General features: G+C 43.5%; 1 protein-coding gene across 1 annotated transcript in view; it reads right to left on the bottom strand.

The window, feature by feature from the left end:
• AKT3 (AKT serine/threonine kinase 3) overlaps positions 1-23,617 on the bottom strand; it is a 1,006,792-nt gene that overhangs the window by 365,362 nt on the left and 617,813 nt on the right. Inside the window, exons 7-8 of the mRNA XM_086926847.1 lie at positions 21,959-22,024; positions 8,250-8,318 (exon numbers count right to left, since the gene is read on the bottom strand). Of these exons, the coding sequence (XP_086782973.1) occupies positions 8,250-8,318; positions 21,959-22,024 (135 nt within the window). The remainder of the gene's footprint in view (positions 1-8,249; positions 8,319-21,958; positions 22,025-23,617) is intronic.

Raw genomic sequence — 23,617 nt, 5'->3', positions numbered from 1 at the left:
CTCTCCTGAACTCTGTATGTTAGAATTTGTGGAATATGATGGGACAGAAATTGATAAAGCCAGTAGAAATCCCTGAACAGCCCGTCAAGGATCGACATCGTGAAAGACCCTCCTAATTCCAGGGGATGTGACCACAAGCAAAAATATGTCTACCTATTATAGATGCGACCAATAACGAACCTGTCCCAGAGGGGATCTGTCGCAACTGGCCAGCGTAGTCCGGATGTCAAGTTGTCCATCCTTATGAAAGGAGTCACAACTCTCGGGAGAGCTGGCGCAGATGGCGTTATACCGACGCCTATGACCCTTTGTGGCCGACTATGACTAGAATTTTGTCTTTGCATCCTGTCAAGACCGGGTAAACCCTTTCTGAGACAACCAGAAAAAGGAGACTGGCGTCGACATCTGGCAATTCTTCAACCGTAATCAAAAAATCAGGTTGCAACGCCTCTAACTGTAAGCTAATGTGCCCTTGTCTAAACCGTCGAGCGCGCTCGGATGTCCTAATATCTGCCGTGTTGGTGAGGTAGGAAAAAATTAAAATTAAATTAAAATTAAAATTAAATAAAATCATATCCAAGGATCTGTGGAAGAAAAAATGGTGATGGGCGTCAATCAAGCTTTGTTACCCTGAATTAGGGATTGTTGTACCTGGGGCCCGGTTGACCACTCAAGGACGTGGAGAACCCGAGTGTCAACAGAATTATTTAGGAGACTTGTGCTCTCCTCTCGACTAGGTGGCATCCTCCATATATATATATCCCAGTCAATCATCCTCAAGGGATATCTGTATTCAATATTGTAGTGCAAAGCACAGCGCAATGGAGGAGTAGAGGGGGAGCCAACCCTGTGCACACTAAAATTGAAAGTTAATAATGTATCGGCTCCTCAGCAAAGCTGTAGTCAATTATACCAGCCCAACGGGCGTCCGAGTCATAGCTAAATATCAGGAGCGTGTGCGCACTCCAAGGGCCAGCCTTCTGTTACAACCTGGAAGGCGTACCAGGAAATCTGCTCATGTAAAGTACGAGGCACTGTGAACCTCGAAGCAAAAACGGGGGACGCGTGCAACATGCGTAGACCAAAATCGCCCAATGAAGCCGAATTGGGTTACGCACACCGGAGCGTTATGACTCCATAACCGCACTCGGCTACTAGGGGAAGCCTTTGGCGGAGAGAGCGCAAGACCGCGCAATGATCAGAACAACCCTATGGAAGTGACAGGAATAGTGTTAATTCAGAAATCATAATCATTGAAACCCCTAATCTTTGAGCAAAAAATCTATACACAAAACCACAGTGACTCATTTTGTAGCGTTGCAACGCCAGCGCAGTATCGCAGCTCTTGAAAGAGCGTTTGATTCAGTGTGCGGCCAAGCCCAGGCCTTGTCATGAAGATCAAGCGCAGGCCCAATCAGGCATGTCGGAGGTATCATCAGCGCGACATTTCCACTCCCGCTGGAGATCGTATTGTGGACTCTGGTGGGTGAAACCAATAGCGCTACAACGCGCATACAAACCATTGCAGTACAAATACTGAAAACATTCATTAGAGGAATATCAATCCTAATTGTAATTTAAATATAATTTCGTAATTGTGAAAACACAACCTCAAGAACCTGGAATCGAACCCTGAACCTATGGGATAGGAGGCAAAAGCCATGCCCCTAGGCCACATTGACTCCGTGCAAACCAATAAGCATGTAAATCTGAGGAAGTCTGTGGACTCTCAATGGGGGAAGGCTACCGAGGGCAGCGCGGCATTGTGAGGTCAGCGTGGGCACAATTAAGCCTGATTAGGCCACCCGCGTTAAAGTTACACCGCCGTAACCGCAGTCAAGAATAATAAATGGCGGCGCGCGCCTGCTTAAGATCTAAATGAGCCATGACAGCAGCGCGGCACTCAGCGGCAGCAGGGAGTGAAGCGAAGCCCGAACGGGCCGTCGGTGCAATATTCAAGCTCTGCTCTGGGCGGGAGCGCATCACCATTGCGCCGCTCCCAGCGGGAAACCTTTTAATTGCCAGCAGGCCATCGGGGAAGTGAAACATGCCTGGAGGGGCCGCCCACTTAATCAAATGCAATGCTTCAGTGGGAGCCCCCCACAAAATCACACCGCTCCCAGCGGGAGCCTCTCAAGCCGTCAATAGTCTGAAAACAATAGCGCCAGCGAGCGCTAATCGAGAATAATATGGGAATTTGCAAGGAAAGCATAATAGCCCCTAATACAGCCATCACACATACTTAAACACAAGTATTCAACATAGCGCGATATAAGCGCAAACATAATCTTAACATCGCCAAGATAATTCAACAGTGAATTACGACATAAATCATAACATAATGTTCTGAACACTTAACTGTCTGCGTGAGCAGCAAAGAAAGAGGAGGAGAAACAGGATACAGTAGCTCTTATAGGGCTATACAGGATGTGATGTATGGACAAGCATCATGGGAAATGTAGTTTTATTTGGATAAAAAACGTTTTCCATTGGCTGCTGTGAGTAGCAAATAAAAGAAAGAAGCATAATCCGAAGCCTCCGGCCCTGTAATAGAATCTGCTATCCGTTCATACAATCTATAGTGTTTTATGATCCTTACTGTACACGTATTTAACCCCATGAGATGTTTGAGTGGAGATATTGCTATTTCTGGAGTAAAACACTTTGCTCACGGTTAGGAAAGGTGTGCCAAGAGGAATGTTACTTTAAAAACGTTTATGTAACCAGGTTTGATGGTTATGATTTAATTGTGAAAAAATGCACTGATTGAGGGTGTGGAATTTTTTTAGGAGAAAGGACAAATATAATGATCAATCACTTATTAATTACAAATCAGTATGTAAGTTTTAATTTTCAGGTTATTTTGTCTTTCTCTAAAAGGAAAATTGAAAACACAGATTGTGGAAAAAGGAAACTACCACGCCAAAAAATATATGGAAGAAAAAAAGAAAAGCTGTTGAAATTTGAAGAAACAAGAAAGAATAACTGTGTGAAAAATTAGGAAAAAAACTATTAATTGGAGAAGTGATTAGGGGGTCATTTGAGGTCTTGCACAAACTTGACCCGTGCATGCCTACTTGTCTCTAATGATAAAACTATCTGCTTATATAAGCAGTAAAAAATAGCCTTGTTCAGTGAAGAAGGATTATTGACTAGTACAGCAGTAAAGATCTGAGCAAGCATAGTGTATCCAGGTTGAAAAGATGGGGAAGCACATAAAGAGCTCTCTAGTTCAACAGCACGAGTAACTCTGCCAGAGCTTTCCTTTGTGAATTACTTTTTTAAAAAACTGTATGCATGAAAAACTTAGCTGAGACTTTACCACCTGGTCTCAGATAAAAAAAACTGTCCTACCAAAGATTCTTTGGCAGATGGAGGTGGCCGAGGTGCTGCAAATACACCTGGCTGCTCATTATATTCTGATGAAGACATTATGTTAGTGAAGTTGATTGTTTGGTTTGTTTTACAGTTATTGAAAATAGTTTATTAATAAAGTTGTTGTAGTTTTGTTATAATGTTAAATTATGTTGTAATAAAAATGTTTAAAGCTACTACTGATTTGTTTGCTTAATAGTTGATTTGAATATTATCAAAGTAATGCTGACTAAAACTGTCAATTCCATCTTTGGGGAGTGAAGAAGAGCACACGAGTGTATATGTATCTATACAGCGCTATGCACATCTTATATGCTACATAGAGTTGGTAATAGAGAAGCCGTTTATTTGAATACCCTAGTATGCTGACTGCCGTTTATTTGAATACCCTAGTATGCTGACTGCCGTTTATTTGAATACCCTAGTATGCTGGTATGCTGACTGCCGTTTATTTGAATACCCTAGTATGCTGACTGCCGTTTATTTGAATACCCTAGTATGCTGACTGCCGTTTATTTGAATACCCTAGTATGCTGACTTGTCATGCAACAGTGAGGTCCCAGTAGAGATCAGTCCTTGACTCCACTGTCGTATAGAGACCTCTCTTACAAGAGAGATGTCTTCACACAGTGGCCAGTGCATCTTCATACTCTACAATGCACTGTTATCCACTGGTGCAGATGTGAAAGCGGAGAGGGTAGTTCTTTTGCACGTTACTATATGTGCTTGTGACTCTGGAGAGAGGTTTCAGAGGAGAGGTCTATCTCCGTATTCACTCTACTACACATGCCTGTCCTCATAGGGAGATGTTTAAGGTAGAGGTGAGCGTGTCCTCACATTCAAGTATAAACACCAGTTGTCCCAAAGATAGTTCACAGCACAGAGACTACTTAATTGTATGCCCTAGTATGGACATTCATCACCATAAAGACAGGTATGAGTAGAGAGATCAGTCTCTACCCAGAGTCTACTTTGCACATGTGTTTGTCTGGGGAGATTTCTGACTTAAAATGGCAGTGTCTCTATAGTTGTTATGCAAGACAGAATTTTGAACATCGAGGTAATTTCCTCACCACACCTTACTTGTACATCTGTCATCTTGGGGAGAGCGGAGACCAGAGTGGTACGCCCCTTTTTCACACCCTAATTTGCACATCCAAGAAACAAGTCACAGGAGAGGGGCCAGTGTCTCTCCACATTCTACTGCGCTGACCTATCATGAGGTGTCAGCAAAAATACAGTTTGTCCCCACAGCCTACTATGTACACCTGTCAGCATGGGAAGAGGTATGAGCAGAGGGGTAAGTTTTACTCAGACTACTACAGACACCTCTCAGCATGGGGAGATAAGTTAGCAGACAGGCCACTCCCTGCACAGACAGTACTGCATATCCCTATCGTTCTAGGGAGAGGTGTCAGCAGCGAGGCCACTCGTTTCCCACACTGTAGTACACATCCATGTTGTCCTAGAGATAGGTGTTAGTGGAGAGGACAATGTTTCCATACACACTACTGCATATGTGTGCCATTCTAGGGAGAGGCGTAATTGGACAGGCAAATCCATTCTCACACCCTAATGTAGATGGTTCTTGTTCTGAAGATAGCTCTCATGGGAGCGGCCATTACCTCTAAAACTTGCCATTCCATACATAGGTCTATTATGTGATGGGAGTACCTCATACACTCTACTATGCATACTGCTGAGCCAGTAGCGTAACAAAGGCCCCTTCAGGCCCAGTGGTGCGGGGGGAGGCGCGCGCCAGAGGGCCCCCTCAGCACAGGACCTTCCATGTAGTTTGGAGGGGGGGGGGGGGCCTCAGGTTTCGTTACGCTAATGTTTTGAGCCGGGGGAAAGATGTGAGTGGAGGGACAGTGTTTCATTACACCCTACTCCACACACTGGTCACTTTGATGCAAGGTCTTAGTGGAGAGACCAGTCCCTTCACATAGTCTACTATACACAGTTGTTGGCCTGGGGTGAAGTGTGAGTGAGACTCTCCTAACATCCTCCTATGCACTGTTGTCATACTGTGAAAAGGTCTCATTGGAGATGCCACTTTCTCCCCCCCCCCCCCCCCCCCCCACACACACACACACTCTACTAATGGTGACTATACGGGATTAGCACAGTAATAAAGGAAAGAGACAATCTTTCTCAAGAGAGGCTTCAGTGGAGAGACTTCTGTGTTTGCACAGTCCAATATACATACCCTACAATAAAGAACTATTATGCATGAAATATATGTTAAATGTTTGGGCCCGCGAGGGCTGGAGAAATACATAAGACTCTCGCAAGTGTCCGTTTCCCTAAAAGAAAAAAAGGGATCATACTATAAAACAATCATGTAAAGTTGGTATAGGGTGGCTCTGACAAGAGCTATTGTGTTTATAGTGTGTAATGTTCAGTTACAGATAGAACTGGAAGCATTCCTTGATGTTATTAAAGAACATAGTACTCTACTGCAGTGTAGTGCACTTCTCGCCTATAGACAACTGGCAAATTAAACTGAATGTTATGATATATAGAGCCATGCCATGGTCACGAAGAAATGAAGAAATTGTTTTATTAACATGCTTCTGGGATTTCTCAATCTTAGGCCAAAACTCTTTTGACCATTGCCATTTTTACATTTTAAACAAAACAATAAGACACACAGTGCATTTCCGGATGAAGAAGTGTGAAAATTAAAGTATAGATAGCATAATCCAAACACTCTTGTTAGAGACAACAGCCACTCATTAAATATAACCCTTTTCAACAAGTACATAAGAAAGCCCAGAGGCCCCTGCTTCCAACCCCAATGGGCCATATCAATCAATTCAGGCATTCGGCTCCTGATGAGCTACACTCTGTGTATGAAGAGAACAGAACATGCATATCAGAGGCCATCAGATTCCTGTACATCGTCAAGTGGAGCCCCATCCTTTGTGGCCACTGTTTGCAAGTAGTGAATGGGTGTCATGGAACATCGAATTCAGCCACTCGGTCATGAACAATTGCCGTTAGTTTTTCCATAGCGTATAGTGACCAAGTATTTCCCCACCACATGTTCAATGAAGATGATAGAAGTTGTTTACACAACTGGGCCACACTCAATCGCGCATCTCTTCCAACACTAGTCAGAGCCCCCAAACATCTTTGCGATTCTAACAGGCTTGAGGTACCAACTTGTTAGTATTTTATAGGTGTTCTCTTTATATTGAGACAGATAGAAGATTTATCAGTCCTCTGCCATATGGAACGCCATGTCTCGTCTGAAATCACGCTGTCCAACTCCCGCTCCCATTCCCGCACATATGCATGCTTTTTGGGGGGAACAAGGTTCAATATATATTGGTAGAGCCATGATAAGCCTCTGCAGTAGATGTAGTTAACCCATAGCAAAGCTAAGCATGCTGAGGGTCTGCCTACCCAGTGTAGTGCCTGGCTTATCCTGTAAGATGTGATGTGGAGGCACCCCACAAAACCCCAAATAAGGAAATCATAATTAAACATTTCATTTTCACATGTAGTGTTTAATTTGTTCACAACTAAAACATTGTTAGTGATTATGATCTTATTTCCCCAAGGATTTGCTCATCTACATTGAGCCTGTGTGTGTAATTAGCTGCACTTAATGAGTTTAAACTTGCTTGTTATTCACGTTTTGGGACCAGATTCACCACTATGTTGTAATTTTACGTCTGAATAAATCTTCTCATAGTGCAAGTTGTGAATTGTTCGGGCTGGGGTATGTGCCTAAATATGAGGACGGCCACATACATGTGAGCATTGTCAAACCTCTACCAAGTAGTACTTCCCCAACCTGGACAACTGTGAATATGCAGGTCAATATACAAAATGTATTCAAGCCTTGTGTCTAATGAGCATGCAAAAACAACATGAAGAATATAAGAAAAAGGAAATTAAGTCTGTTACCTCTATGCTGAGTCAGTGGATGTATCACGAGTTCATACCAAACACTACCAATAATAATGTACCATAAACCCTGGCACATTATGTGACTGTTTAGAGTATCCATGAAGTATGGTCTTTTGTATAAAACACATTGTTTTTACTTGCGTTCTAGGTTTACCAAATCCGGTCATCTGCTCCTGATAAAGTGCCACCCCTTCATGAAATGCACCGAGCATGACCCTTGTGGGCTTTTCATGAGATCCCTTCATATTTCTAGATTTTGAAATTATTTTCAGAAAAAAAAGTATTGGAGCACAAGAAATAAACTTTTGAGAAAAGATTGGTTTTCCAAGAAAAAATAGACATGAAACAATGTCCACAAGATTTTTTTCAAGCTACGCTAGAGTGAGTGGAGCAGAACCTTGAGCCATTAAACTAGGTCTGATTTTTATGACTTAAGGACATACGGCTAGGACCCCTGCCCCACAACAGAGCTTTAAGGGTAGAACAGAGGAATGCTATTTTGGGGGCATTGCACACCGACTAAGTGAATGTTTGCCATCTCCGACTCCTGGTTATGTTACAAAGTCCTCCTTTAGATTATTGGCAGAATAAAGTTGTTCTAACTTGCACATACTTCAGAGAATAGTTGACCAATTGCCACCTTTGCTTGATGGCGACATAACATACATATGGAGGGATTTTTGAGTCATTTACAGTGAACTCAGACAATGCATCTGAAACCTCAGCGTATTTACCTGAATTGGTGCAATAAAATGGCTAGCACATGCCTGTGGAAAAGTTCATTTTTGTCAATTTTACCTGAATGCAACCATGAGCGGAAGACGGCAAGGATGAGTTGTGCAACTGCTCCTAAAGCAATGTATAAAGTCAGAAGCCGTATGTATGCCACAGTAGAGATGGATATAAAGATTGAAAATGTGAATACCGTAAAACAATTTGGTTCTCTGACTTACCTCTCCCCCGTTGACATACTCCATCACAAAACATAAGCGATCTTTCGTCTGGAAGGAATACTTTAACGACTACAAGGGAAGGGAAGAGAAAAGAACGAGTCAGGCTGGATGCAAGTAGTCAGAGGAGGAATCAGTTTTCTTAAACCATCCCATTATGAATGAATATAATGGGCGAGAACTGCGACATGGTTTTGAGAGAGGACAATGAAAATCCTGTTCACATAAGAAAACGCAAAAAGAGTTTTGAAAAGATAGTACGATTATGTATCTTACTGAACATTCAATAACATGGTTGCTATAGAAAACAATCTAAGCTCCAGCATAATACCCCTTATCTAAAATAACAAGAACATTGCTTCCTCAGTGCATCACGTGAAAGGGACTTTTAAGTACTAAAACATAAAAACATTATAGCGCTCCATGCCTAAGTGTAGGCCTATCTTATATGGTTACCAGAGGTTATCAGAGATAGAAATAAACTTTTGACATGAAGGCTAATCTTTCACACTTTGGTACGATTTATCACGAAAAAGGCTCTTTGCACACTTCTCACAAAATAGAATATTCCATTTCTTTTTTGCCACTTGTTTTTTATTTGTACATCACTTTACCTATGGGTATTATTTTTCAGTATTAACAACGCCAGTGTAAAAGAATAACTAGGATTATATGCATGATTAGGAATAATATTGATATTTCTGTTCAAGATTGTATCACCTGGAGCTCAAGAGTCAAAAAGCTCTTTGTTTAAAACTTGAATGTAATGAAGGCGAAAACAGCCCAGAGTCTTTATCAAAACTAGCAAACAACCAATGTGAAATAGCTGATGCAGTAAACAGAGCCAAAAGTTGGTAGACGTCACTATAGCATTATTTCCCCCTGGTAGTGGAAACCAACCACTGGCCCCTTCTCCTACATCCCTGCATTTGGGCAGGAATTAAATCACATTAGCTAGTGAGGCCATTGTTCCAGTTATACCACTCCCAAGGCGGGTCTAGTGTATCGAACATTAGACAAACCACAGGCTTCAATGCCCTTCCTCTTTTCGGCTTTACTGTGAAACTAACTCTGCTGCTAACTCTTCTCAAGTCTGTTTGCACAATGAATGCTATGTTATCAAATATCGGTTTGAACAACAAATACAATCTGCATGCTATTTCTGAAAGCTGCAAGCCGATTTACAGAGCAGTCCAAAGGACCTTTGTGGAGGATGCAAACACAAGAAATAGGCCAAACGGGCCTGCAAGTCAATACACCAGAAGGTCTTACAGCAGAGCCCCAGGGATGAAGGTGCTGGTGCCCCATTCACTCTACCCTGTGCAAAAATGTTTTTTTGGGGGGGTCAAAGGGTCTAATTGGAGGGGCAAACTTCAAAATATTCCAACACCAGATTACGTCCACTCATGGTGGATTGTTGGCGAACCGCAAAATATTTCAACACCAGATCATGTGCCCTCCCGGTGGGTTGCTAGCAAATGAGGCATGCAACCAACGTAAATCATAGTCACTGTCTCCCCTTGGAATGTCTGTAGATTAACCCATTACCTTGCTTAATAAACTTGCAACAATTTTCTTCCAACTAAAATTTGGTGTGGTCTTATTCATTTGCATTGCATGGTCTTTAAATCATTGAGTGAATACATGAGATATTTGATTGGCAATGGCATATCAATAGTATGTATCACGCCATATCTATGCAAGATGGTTACATACATTTTGGAATGACTCTTCACATTTGGAATCAACCTTGTTAATGATGTCTCCAGATAGATAATATAATCGCAGAACAGGCAAAAGCCAAAAACAGACTTACTTCCTGAGATAAAATTTTATTTGTCCACTCCCACATTTCAAACCACTCAAAACAACCCTTCAACTGTGGTTAGTCATTTCTATGCAGGTCCAATACTCTGCACAAGCATTACCAACAACATAACCGATACCAACATCTAGAGTAACTGTTCTTCCGCCATCAGCTCTTGGAATAAGTGCACAGATCACAGGAAAAGGTTCCAGAAAAATATACTTACTAACACAAAATATAAAATCTCACATATGATCTTGTTTTACGCTTTTAAATGCAGTGAACCCAACCCTCGGCTAAAGGGCCAAGATGACCGCCGAGCTAGCTGACCAGGGACACTAAAGCAAGGCACAGACATACCACAGGCATGGACTGTACAGTTTTTTTCTAGCTATTGTCTGACATTGGGATACTACCCGACTTTGAGAAATGTTCAAAATAGAAAATAGGTGTGGGAGCACACTGCTTCACCTCCCAGCAGAGTCGCCCCTTACAGGGATGGCGAAGACAGCAAAGATAGCAGAAGATCGAAAGATGATGCATCGCGAACACTTTCCTACATTGACCAGAGTCCTTTGGGGCGACACCGCCGGTGTGTGAGTAGTGTGCGACCCCACCCCCATTTGAGAAATGTTCAAGTGGTAAAAACTATATGAAAGCCAATACTTGTAAGAAATCACATTTTAAAAGCTTTCGTGTCAAAGTGTCTTTGGAAACTTGCTATTTCACCTAATTTGAAAATGTACTTTTCGTCTCATACACAATTAAAATTTACATTTATAACCAGGACGATGGAGGCTTCTATTTAGGTTGAAAATTTAAAAAACAGGGTTTTTGTTTTCTTCTGTGAGTGGCTATGTTCTGTCTAGAAACCGGACACATTTGAAAATTGCATAAAAAAACTCAATTTCAACTATATACAAAGTGCAGCTTTTACTGAAGAAAACAAAAATCAATCAGGATGTCGTGTAATTGCAGCCATACTGGACAGCATCCATTCGGATTGGTGGCTCTATCTCTCCCCTGTTTTTTGGCTAGCGACCCATGGCAATCACATCATGATGGCGATGAGCTTGGAACAAGGCTTTGTGTGAAATCAGGAGTGATTAGGTAGTGAAGGACAGAACACTGGAGCCAGGAGATGAACATGGCGCAGCAGGGTTGAGGCAACCTTCTTAGATCTGATAATTGTATTTTTGTCTAAAAAATCAATTAAATATATTAAAAGCAAAAAAGTTTTAAAAAAAATATGAGTTGTCTGGATTGGATTCCTCTTCTTTTTGCAATGACAAATTGTGCCCGTTGAGGGTTCTGAAATTGAAAGAAGTCTTTGTCATGGTGTGATCACCCTTCCATTGAAGAAGCATCGACCCTTTCACATCAGAGAATAGCGAAGGTAATAGTCCCATCATTTTGAATCATTTTGAAGGACATTTTATATTTGGCCTGGACCATGCTGGCATGCCCTTATCCATTCAGCATATTCTGTCATTAGAGGTATTCCACTGTAGTATTTCTTCCTGATGTGAAAGCCTATCTAATGAAACTCGAAGTATGCAAGTGAGCATCACAGACAAGAATAGCGGGATGCTTTGGGGAGAGTCCATTTCACAGAGCGTCATACAAGCAGAGTCTTCAATAGTTTGCCACACCTTCCTCAGTCGACCATGAAGCATTCATTCGAACCATTTGCTTATGGCCACAAGTGAAGGATCCTATGGTGGTTATAATCCATGAAAGCGGCATGTCAGCAGATTCTTTCCCAGTTAAATGAAGTAATTTTCGGATCTTACGCTGCAACATATGACATACTTTCAATATATTCAGTTTAGTAAGGGAAGGCCCATATCAGAGTTTGAAACTTACAACTTCAAGAAATCTGGAGTAATCGTCCAGCACTGCTTGGATCAGATGTTATCAATGGGAGAGTCTAGTTCAATTTTTCCAAGTTTCTGTGTTTATTTTATATAGTGCATACAAGATCGTAGAGCATCAGTGCACTTGACACAGAACACATACACAGACATAAGCAGTATCATGAAGAAAAACATACCAGGGTAGACATTTAAATACAGCAACAATAATGTATCTGTTTTGGCATTGAACCTATACATTACACCACAGTAAAAAGAATACAAACTATTATGCAGTATTTAGAGGGAGGATGGCAGGAAACAATTAAGAAGGATCTGTACAAGTTGCTTTCTAAAATGTGATGAAGGGATAGCAGTACGGATGGCAGGGAGATAGAATTCCAGACTTTGGTTGAGCAGTCAGAAAAGGATTGGTTCATGGTACATTTGATTATGAAAGAAAGCTATTTCAAGTCGTAGAATGGCTAACTGTGGCATTGGTGGCAACCTCAGAAATCTGTAAGAATGCACTAAGAAAGCAAATATATAGGTAAATCTATCCTAAATTTTCAGCCAACTGAAAGAGTGCAAGGCAGTGATAATGTGATCAACAAAGCCAATATGGCGTGCAAGACAGAGGTAATTTGATCAAAAAGGAGAAACCAGAGATCACAGGGTGCTGCATGCATGACAGCTTCAAGAGGGGAGAGGTACATTTTAGAATGCCAGAGAGGATAGCATTCAGATAATCCAATTTGGAAAGCAACAGAGCTTTAACCTCTTTTTGTAGTATTATGTTGGCAAGTGAAACATTTGAATAGGTCCACAAGCACTCTCCTTGCTCATATCTGACGTACATGACGTGTACCAAGAATTTTCCTCCACAACTTCAATCAGAAAAGGTATCTGCAGATTACCCAATGCAAGCGATTGTAACGTTTTCATTTAAAAAAAAATAGGTTTATTAAATTTTATGCAAACAAAACATGACTCATACAGTATCAATACCTTCAAGGCAGCACGCACCATACAAAAAAATGTCTGTACAGTACGTTCATCAGAAAATTAATAGACATATCTCATAACATACGCACCTCTTGCACCCCCACCCTGCTAAATATTACGAAAAACCGACCCTACATTCCGTTACATACCAACATAGAGTACAAACGTAGTAATCCCCTTGCTACTCGCCAACCAGGATCGTGGGCTGAACAGCCTCCTGCTCCCCACCACCAGGGTCCGCCATGTCTGCCCCTTTGCTCACCACATATGTTTTATACAGCTCCCAGAAGTTCTTCGGTTTATTACGTGGCGGTAGTAGGTCACTATACATTTCAGTTTGTCTACTACAATATAACATATTGTGTGACCACTGGGCTATTGTGGGAGGAGGTCCTCAAGACCAGCAGATCGCGACACAACATTTAGCCAGCAGCATACCCATATCAATCAGTTGCCTTACCCCCCTGGGTATCTGTCTAGAGTAGCCAAGCAACACAAGCGCAGGCTCTGGCGGCAGCAACAGCTCTGCCACACGGCCCAGTTCTGCTAAGACTAGGTCCCAAAAACGAGGGATCCCAGGACAAGTCAAGGGAAAATTGAAAAAATTAGCAGCCAGTGCATTACACCTGTCACATGTCGACTCATCTCACAGTCCATACCTATGTAGGCGCTCCGGGGTGTAATGAACCCCGTTTAGAAATTTGAAATATATTAATCGATGTTTCCCGTTCAGGAATATGCGTTTTGTGCTGGTGGAGCAATATGTCCATATATCATCCGTTATATCCCTCTGCAGGTCTCGCTGCCAGGCCAAACGCGCCTTAGTGTAAAGATGCGGTCTATCAGACATCGAGACTTGGTAAATGTTGGATACCATCTTGAGGGGTGACTTTGCTGTAATAAGGTTGGTCAAGGCCTTAAGTTCCGGGGGCTCCGACATGTACTCACCCAGGACCTCAATAAGTGAATGTCGAACTCTATGAAATTGGAATTGCATAAGCAGAGTCTGTGTCTCATCTTTAGATCTCATGTCCCCCCAGCTCTTAGCCACACCATCAGTTAAGAGGTCCCCTGTTTTTTGTCCAAAAAGTGTTCAGTGCCATAGTAACCCGTTTACCTTTGCACGGCGATAGCCACTGGCACCAGTCTAGCCGGGCAAGGGGAGAATACAGAATAGCTCCGGCCTGTAGCTGTAATAAATAATGCCAAGCATGTGTAATAGTGTTAAGTGAATCAATAATCCCCGTATGCCTGTTTACCTGCCCAAGCTAAGTGGACCATAAGGGACGTAAGTCGTTGGAAGAACACCCGGGCAGGACCATGGGGAGATTTAGGAAGAGGAACAAGAATTGTGGTAGTATAACCATTTTCATAATGGATACCCTAACCAGCAAGGATAACAGTAGCTGGACCCACCTGGCGATATCTTACTCTAGTTTGCTAATCGCAACGCCATAATTTTCCTGGAACACCACTTCTGAGTCAGTGTGCAACTTAATTCCCAAATATCTCACCGCCTCCGTGGACCACTGCAGCGGGTAATCAGGTTCAAAGACTACTGTGGCCGGTGTTAGGGGGAAGATAATAGACTTAGTCCAGTTAATACGTAGACCAGACATAGTGCCAAAGAGTACCACTTCACGAAGTACTGGGGAAAGGTTACTGTCAGGGTGTCAGACATACAGTAACGTTTCGTCTGCACAGGTGGATACAATCAGCTCATAGCCTGGGAACCAAATAACTCTATGGCTATGGTATTCTGTAAGAGCACAGGCCAGGGGCTCAGCAACTAGGGCATATAGAATGGGGACAGGGGGGCAACCCTGTTTAGTACCACTAGAGATGTGGATAGGGTCAGTAACCAAGTTGCCTATTTTGATTCTGGCCCTGGGAGAGTTATACAAAACCCCTATCAACTGCATAAAAACCGACCCAACGCCCATCCTAAGGAGAACTTGTCTTAAAAAGGGCCATTCAACTGAGTCGAAAGCCTTTTCCGTGTCGAAAAAAAACGCAATAGCGGGAATCTCCGGTCTAGTAAGTTGTTGTGCGGCAAACACCGTTCGAAGATTATGAGTCAGGTTTCTGCTTGATACAAAACCCGCTTGCTCTGGCGCCACTAAGGAGGACACCAATGGGATCAAACGGTTCACTAATGTTTTTGCAAATATTTTTGTGTCTACGTTCAGCAGGGAGAGAGGGAGATATGATGCACAGTCTTCAGGAGGTTTACCCGGTTTTAGGATCGCAACTATAATTACTTCTCTCATAGAGGGTGGCATTGTAACAGAAACAAACATATCCTCAAAGAGTGCTGTCAGATGTGGTACTAGTAGCTCTAGAAATGCCTTATAGAAGGTCACTGTTGGCCCATTTTCATTTTCGGTATAGTGAGAAGTATTCCTCCCTTTCAATGGGACGCATTAGAAATTCCCGATGGGTGTTAGTCAGCCATTGTAGTTATATATGCGAGAGATAATCTAGCATGCGCTCTTCCGAACCGCCACCACGAGAGGCGTATAGGTCAGAGTAGTATTGTTGTAATCAGTCCGCCGCGTCCGTTTCCTCTGACAGGGTACCCCTGTCTGTAGCTGTGAGCCCAGGCACCACCGACATATCACTATGCTGCTTGAGCAGTTGAAGCAGAACCGCCCCGGGCGCTCCCCCTCTCCGTACACGCGGGCTGTAGCGTACTTGCCCAGGTGTTTGACCTCTGTGTCGGCCGCTTCATGATACTCTTCCAGTGTCTTTTTGATCTTTTGTGAGACCGTCTCGTCGGGCCTGGCCTGTTGGGCCTTTTCTAGGGACACGAGATACTGTTCTAGGTCAGAAAGACGTTTGCAGATCGACCTAAGCACACCCACGTGTTTGGACATGGCGACCCCTCTTATATAAACCTTAAAAGCTTCCCACAGTTTGAAAGCTGTCCACCGACCCCACGTTTTATATTTCAATAGCTTCGGCCATTTCTTTCTTGAATACTGTATCTAACAATGAATAAGGCAGAAACTTCCAGGTAAAAGGAGCGATACGTGTCTTTGGGGTGTCAATAACCAGCAACAGCAGGGAGTGGTCTGAGTATGTACGAGGGAGAATCTTACACATACGAATGTTTGCAGTCAGTCGCCTAGCACCAAACCAGTAGTCAATTCTAGTGTGTATGTCATGATATGCAGAATAATGCGTGAACCCCCCTTTAGCTGAATAACGTTGGCGCCATACGTCACACAAGTCAAAACGCACTAGAGCACTTTCCATTGCCCTAACTGCAACCAACCCCCCCAAGCAATTCTTATAGTTTTGGAGGCCTGGAACTATTTGAATTATCACACTTGGAGGAATGTGATGATTGGAATTTGTGTTTGTACTGTCACTGGCAGTGCTGGTAAAGGCAATGAGTTGTGCAAGCGCAACTTCTGAGATAAACTGCTAGCCACAATGAACAACATCTTCCATTCTTAGGGCTTATAGTTTATCTGTCTAGGCTATCGAATTGCTGTCTTGGTTGCCAACAGTGAAGTCTGGTGCTGTTCCTTCAATACAACAACTCTGAATGTACTTTTGTCCACATCCTTCATCACATAGTTAGGAGCAGGAGAAAACGGTGGACCACTGCACTAAGGCTACTACAGTGTGATCCAAGGAGAGGGTGTCCAGGAGAGGGTGCAGGAGGACTTTTCATTTTAGGGCGGACTTGCCATTTGAGAAGTAATCGGTTATTCTTTATTAGTCGCTTGAACCATCAACCTTTGCGTTCACAATTGTTTCATGCACCACGAGGCACATCAAGAGATTTCCTTGTGTTGACTAAACAAATTAATCCTGGTTTACTAGGGACAACGTTCTCAGAAGCACTTTGTAGTTTTCAGTGAGAACAGATAGTAGGCAGCAAATATGAGCATAATAATTCATCCCACATGCTTTATCAATAACAAAAGCTTGCTTAGTGAGCAGACAACGCCGGGTGAAGACAACAGTGCACAACACAACCATGGAATACATAGAGATATGGTGTGCAGTATACATACAATCTCATTATGCCTTGTGGGAATTTGGGATGGACGATGATTTGATCGAAGATGCCAAGATGACTATATTCCGCAGGTCACGGATTCATTACATTTCAAAGTGTAGGCTCTGAGGGCATATTATCTCCAAGTTTCTATTGCTTATAGGTTTCCGTTGAAAAGTCGACCTTGCTGTGTTTCAGTAGATACGAAATTCCAGGTTCTGGTTAATGCTTTGATCACTTACTGTTGATTTCATTCCTCCAATTCTACCACCTCATCCAAATCTTAAATCATGAGGTATGTCCACACAAGGAGACAGGCACCTTGGTGTCACCCTCAAAGAAAAAAATATCCCCCGCATATGTAAAAGACCACCTCTACCCAGAAACCTGAGTTGAATAAACAGATCAACAGACCATTATTGAAGCCAGGCACACAACAAGGAGGGAAGGAGTATCTTAAGGGACAAAGAAGAAGAATGGAGTAATGATATTACTGGCAAATAGTGAAAGCTTTGTTTCATCATCACTGCCTATGTTGAATGCTTCTACCAAAGCAAATATAATTGCCATTAACCCCCTACCATGGTAGCCAGCAGGAAATGGCAAGACCCAGGAACATACAAGGAAGGAATAATCCCAGAAAACCAACCAAGACCTATATAAAACCAACACATACTAGAAGCCAAAGGCAAGTGAAGTTCCTCCAATATGCAATCAGAGCAGAGAAATGCCAAATAACCTGAAGCAAGAACTCAAACAGTCCAGCCACAAGCAGGTTCAGCTTATGCCTACCATCCAACTGGATGCACGCGGCAAAGGACATGACCAGACAGCACACACAGGACAACAGGGGAGAGGGAGCCCAAAGATCCACCTAGAAGTAATGCAACAGCAGACAAAGCACATTTAGGGCAGACAAAGCACCAGCCCCACCAAGGGAGAGTGTACAACCGGAACTCTGCCAGGAGGAATATACATGACTATTTTGTTCAGAAATATATTGGTACCTTTGCAAATCACTGTGGATGTGACTCTAATGCCCATTTGTTTTTAGTTTGTTGGATGTGGGTGCAGAATAAAGAGTAGATTAACCACCTGCATACTCTATTGGTTTTTAGGGTGTTTATTGGGTGCAGTGTGGTTTGTATAGTTCACTGATAATAACTACACATGCCTAGGGAAAGAACGAGGCAGACAGGTGAGGAGCTAGAGGTCCCTGTAGTAACACGCCCACTCTTTCCCATACTGTTCACCCTCTGAACCATCATGACACTTCATATTCATGTGTGTGCTCATTCCCATACAGGTATAAATCCAATAATGAAACATGTCACAAGCTGTGGGTAATGGTTTGATGCCTAATTAACTAATGATTAACATCATATAGCATAATATTGCACCACAACACAAAGACTAGGGGATACTATAGGGGCCGCAGGATAGTGGAGCCAGAGTAGGCAACATTATTTGGCCCTGCACAATGTATCATGTGGAGAGTGTACCGTCCCCCTTACAATTGTCCTTCTTACCCCCCTATTATGTATGGGACAGCATCCACAGTCTCCAAATCTAACGGGGAGTGAGAGGAGCACATCAGAAAAACAAGAGGGCAGAAGGAATCCTAAACAAAACAGGGCAGTCACCCTTGCCTGGATCAAAACTCAGCCCGATTCCCAAATGGTGCAAGAAGACAGGACCACCCCGACAGTAGTAAAGCACCAGGAGCAAAGGCCAAAACGAAGCCACAAGGGAAGACATAGGCAATAATGAGTGGAGAACGTAACAGAAGAGCAGTCTGTACACTGGTCCACACCAGGACAAACACTCCAACCACGGGCTAAACCGGCAACAAATGAAGGTACAAGAAGGAGCCCACCACCAAAAGGCACTCAAACAAAATAAGGGACAGAAAAGCCAAGTTAGAAAGGAACAACCCCACACAGATAAGCAGAGCACCTCAAATAAACAACAGCATTCAAACAAATAGAGGCACAAGGCTAGGGGCTGCAGCTGAGCATGATATACAGACCAAGAGGAAGTGATGAGGTGGTTATGACTCTTCATTTTCTTCCTTGGGGATACAGCTGTTTAGCAGCAATGCAATACTTTAACCTCTTGGCTGCTAGGCATTTTCCCCCTCCTGTGCTGGGAATTACCATTTTGCTGTTTGCATGACGAGCTCAGCTCGTCATCAGCACACGACACCCGTGGGTGATGACGAGCTGAGCTCGTCATCAGCATCGAAAGGGTTAAAGTGCCTCAAACAAAACACCAAGCAAAGCCAAGCCATGTTTCACAGGCATTAGACTGAAAATGTTGGCTAACCAACACCACCCACATCAAATAAACGAAGAAGGGGTAGGAGGACCAAAGGTTGTACGTGGAGGCAGACCCTCCACATACACCTCTAGTAGAGTACCTACAGGATATGCACACACCAACTCCCATGGCCTCTAAATAACTACAAGTAAAAATAACGGGCAAAGGACACGACCAGAACTACTTACAAGGATTAGACTCAATGCAGTCTCGAACACCAAAGATAATGGGAAAAAGCACTCCATGAAACACCCCGAAAAGGAATGCATGGGCAAAACGGACCATAGCCTGTGACAGGGAGACAAAAAGCCCATCTTACAAGCACCAGGTTATCCAGCAACGTACACAAATCAGGCAAGACAAAGCCCAGCAGAGACCAACTGACAGACGTATGCCAAGCCCCAAAGCCTATGAATAAAAGGGGGGAAGATAAGGCCACACAACCTGGCTAGTCAAAGATGTGGCAGATGAGCAGAAGCCAGAAACCCCCAGCCCAGCAGATGTGAAAGAGCCCAGGTCGAACAAGCATACCAAGTAAAGAGGGTAACCCAACCTCAGGCGGAAACCAGGGAGCGGCAGAGTGAACATCAGAATTAGGGGAGAGGAGTTGGCCTAAGGGCTAGGGCTGTCGAACTCGAATCTGGAGAACTGTGCTCGAGTCTTGGCAATGGCACTGAACCATCCTGTGATTCTGGGCAAATCACTTAATCTCCCTGTACATAAGAAAAATGAATGTATCCTCATGTAATGCAACTGGTGCTATGTAAAGCGCTCTGGTACCTGATACAGGTCAAGTTTGCGCTATATAAAACTCTGTAAAACAAAATAGCACCACACACACCCTAAGAAGACCAATAGGGAGGCATGGAGTGGCAAAGAAGAGACATGAGACAGCAGCAGGGCACATATTCTGCAACCTAAAAGCATAGTAGGGAGCACAAGAAAAAAAAACAGACCAATCAGCAGCTAAGGAAAAAGAATTAAAGCATCAAACTTCCAGCAGAGAAGGCTGTAGTGTCCACAAGGAGCAGGCATATCCCAATCCCGAAGCCCTACAGGATGCCAGGGAAGGGCAGCACATACATCAGAACCAGTTCTGCACAGCCTTCAACAAGTCCAGCAACGAGGAAGGGGTACACACAGTCCAAACAAGAAGCTATGAGTCAAGGAGTCAAGGCACAGGTCCCAACCCATATGTTAAGCAGAGAATGCCGGGAGAAGCCCAAGGCCAATCCACATTGTCAGAAAAGGAAAGAGGCCTCAATTGTTCTCCAATAAAGGGGGCAGTCCCCACAGACAGTAGGTACACCCAAGCTAAGGAGTTAGATCATAGGTGACCTACAATCAGTCTGCAGTTCAAAGGAAGATGGCATTCATATCCATTAATAAAGGACTCCGGTGTTGGCACAACAACCATGCCTAGGAGGGAGCCAATGAAGGGCAGTCAAATATCAGAACAATGCCACATGGCCTGCAGAAAGCCTAGTAGGGAGACTGGGGCACACAATGACTTAACAGGAGGCCACAAACCAGGGACACAGAGTAAAAACCCACAGGTCGTAAGCCCAGCAGGGAGCTTACGGATAAGATTAAACCCGGCCTGCATTCCAAGATGAAATAAGGGGCACTCATCTATCCTACAGTCAAGTGGGTACCAAGTGTCACACACCACGAACTTACAACCCAGCCCTAAGTTCAAGCGGAAACTCATGCTGCAGTTGACGGGAGGGGGGGGGGGGTTGGGGGGGGGGGGGGGGACAGATTGGTACACGCCTCGCCCTGCTAACCAGGGGGAATCAATATCCATTGGTGGAGGCCCACAGAAACTTGAACCTCAGAACAAAACCCAGCAGGGAGACGGCCAGTGTCAGGCCAATCAATGGAATCAACACCACAAGCCCCAAACAAGACCAACAGGGGAGTGTGGTAGCACATAATGACAACAAAATAAAAAGTCACAACCACAGCAAGGGCCTACAATGCCAGCAAAAGCAGGAACAGAATCTTCAGCAGAAATAAAAAGCCAGCAGCAAACTAGGATTTAAAAAAAAAAAAGAAGGTACACAGGCACTACTATCAACAGACAGAATTCTTAGAGTCAATGCTTCCCTGAAGAGACAGACCATACAGCAGAAGGTTCTGTGGGTAGAGGTGGACCTTTATGGGCACCACAGGAGGGGGAAAGAATTTCCTAATTTTAGGTAGGCAACAGGGGGCCTTTATCCAATCTGTTGACACATCTCATAATGTACGCACAAGGACAAAGAAGTGATGAGGAGAGACCGGCACTTAATTTTCTTCCATGGTGATACAACCTTCCACAAGCAGCGCAGTACTTTATATATGCTGCAACCAAAAGGAACTCTAATGGGACTCTATTTATAAGCAGTGGCGAGGATTCAGAAGTCTCTTTGGAGGTGCTTCTTTTTAGAGCCATGTACCCTGCGACATGTAGCTCATGATGCAACTGTGGTCAAGTGCCATGTGTTGTCAAAGGAAGTGAAATAGCAGTGCACTCCATATTCCAAAACATTTGTTAAATGTCACTGTGCTTAAAAACCTAGGGTGTAGATTTTACAGAAACAAAAGCTTGATATTCCCTTTAACCATTTGAAACCATAGCAGCAATGTTCTAACTGGACTGCGAGCAATTCCACTGCCATGTGACATGATTCCTTTGAAAAACAAGGCGAATCTATCCAATTTAAACACTTACGGTTAAAAAGGGATGTCTGGTGTTTTTCAGCACTCTGCTTTCCGTAAGCGTGTGTGCCACTTCATCCTGTGGAATAAAAGAGCACATTATTAATGATAATCAACTATCCGCAGTACAATGGAATCATTAATGCAGAAGAGGGGGGGGGGGGGAAGAGGCATTATCCAAATGCATAAAACCACTCAGAGGTGTTAAATCAGTGCAACCTGAAAAGAACAGTTTATATTCATGCTAATTTCAAATTGTAGGATTTGATCAGACTTTTGAGATTGGGAAATAATAAAAAATAACAGTGGTGCACCATAATAGTTTACTTGTGTGCCATCCCTACCCTCGATATGCTCTTGATGAATCTCTACACTTTTCATTCTGGTCAGGCTCTGGGCCAGACATCAGGTTAAGGGTTCTGATCCCTTAAAATGCTGCACAAACCTGGATAATCACTTCATTGGGTGAGGTGACTGATGGAGGAGAGTAACCAAAGAGCTACAAGAATCTCAGATGTGACTTTTAAGAGGGCATGTCTATGTGCGAAATAATGACTGCTTGTTGAAAGGAGTCCCCTTCGATCCACATTCTGGGATGCATTCCACAAGTTTTCACCAGAGACCTTTGCTGAACACAGGTGGGTCCAGATAGGTGAAACAGTGAATCAATAGGTTGACTGGAATAATCATCTCTCCTTTGCCAAGTTTTAGGACACTAGGCAGGTATCCCCCCCAAAAGCCTCCCCCAAATGCATGATATTGACATGCCCTGTGTCTAGACTTCCATACCCTTTGGCGAAGTCACTTGTACAGGGACTGGCTAAAACTGCAGGGGGCAGAAATGCCTTTTCTCAAAAGGGGGAACCATGAGTCAGATGAGGACTATGATCAAGTTCCATTAAGGGGCTGGTGGCACCCTTGGAAAATGACTCAAGACCCTCCATGAAAGCCTTGATAACCGGTATACGGAACAAGGAAGAGTGTTGTCTATTTTGCATGTAGCAGCTATGGCAGCTAACTGAAGACTACTAGAAGTGAATGCTAACCCCAAGTGTTGAAGATAGAGGAGATAGCATATGATGTCCTAAACCACAGTGTTCAATGGATTACTTTGCTTAGTGTACCTTAGCAGACAAAGCTCTTCCATTTTGCTCCACAGCAGCTGCGAGTTGTTGGTCTGCATATTTCCTTGAGCATATCCGCGCACTCTTGTGGGAGGTATAGGTCACCAAACTCTAGGATATCAGGTGCCTGATCACTAGGTTTGTTGTTTGGGGTCTAGATTGCTGATCTATACCTGATATTTGGTGAGAAGATCCATCCTTTTGGGGAGCTTTTCATGGGAACTGATGGACATTTTGAGTAGGGTGGAGTACCAGCGCTCTCTAGCCAAGGTGGGAGCTACAAGGATGAGTGTCTGGGATATTTTTTGCATCTTCTGCACCACTAGTAGTTCGAGCAGAAGGGGAGGAAAAGCATGAGCAAATATCCCTGACCAGTTCATCCATAGTGCATTTCCATTGATTGTGGCTGTGGGAACCTGGAGGCAAATATTGGGCATTTTGCATTTACTGGGGTGTGGACAGGTCTACATGTGGATTTACCCAGCCTTGGAAGTAGCTGTTTAGTACTCAGTGATTGGGTTCCCATTGGTGGACTTTTTGGTGTGATC

Source organism: Lissotriton vulgaris, chromosome 6, assembly GCF_964263255.1.
Source record: "Lissotriton vulgaris chromosome 6, aLisVul1.2, whole genome shotgun sequence".
Lineage (NCBI taxonomy): Eukaryota > Metazoa > Chordata > Amphibia > Caudata > Salamandridae > Lissotriton > Lissotriton vulgaris.
Note: the sequence above shows the minus strand (reverse complement) of the source record. Positions and strands in the feature narration are given on the sequence as shown.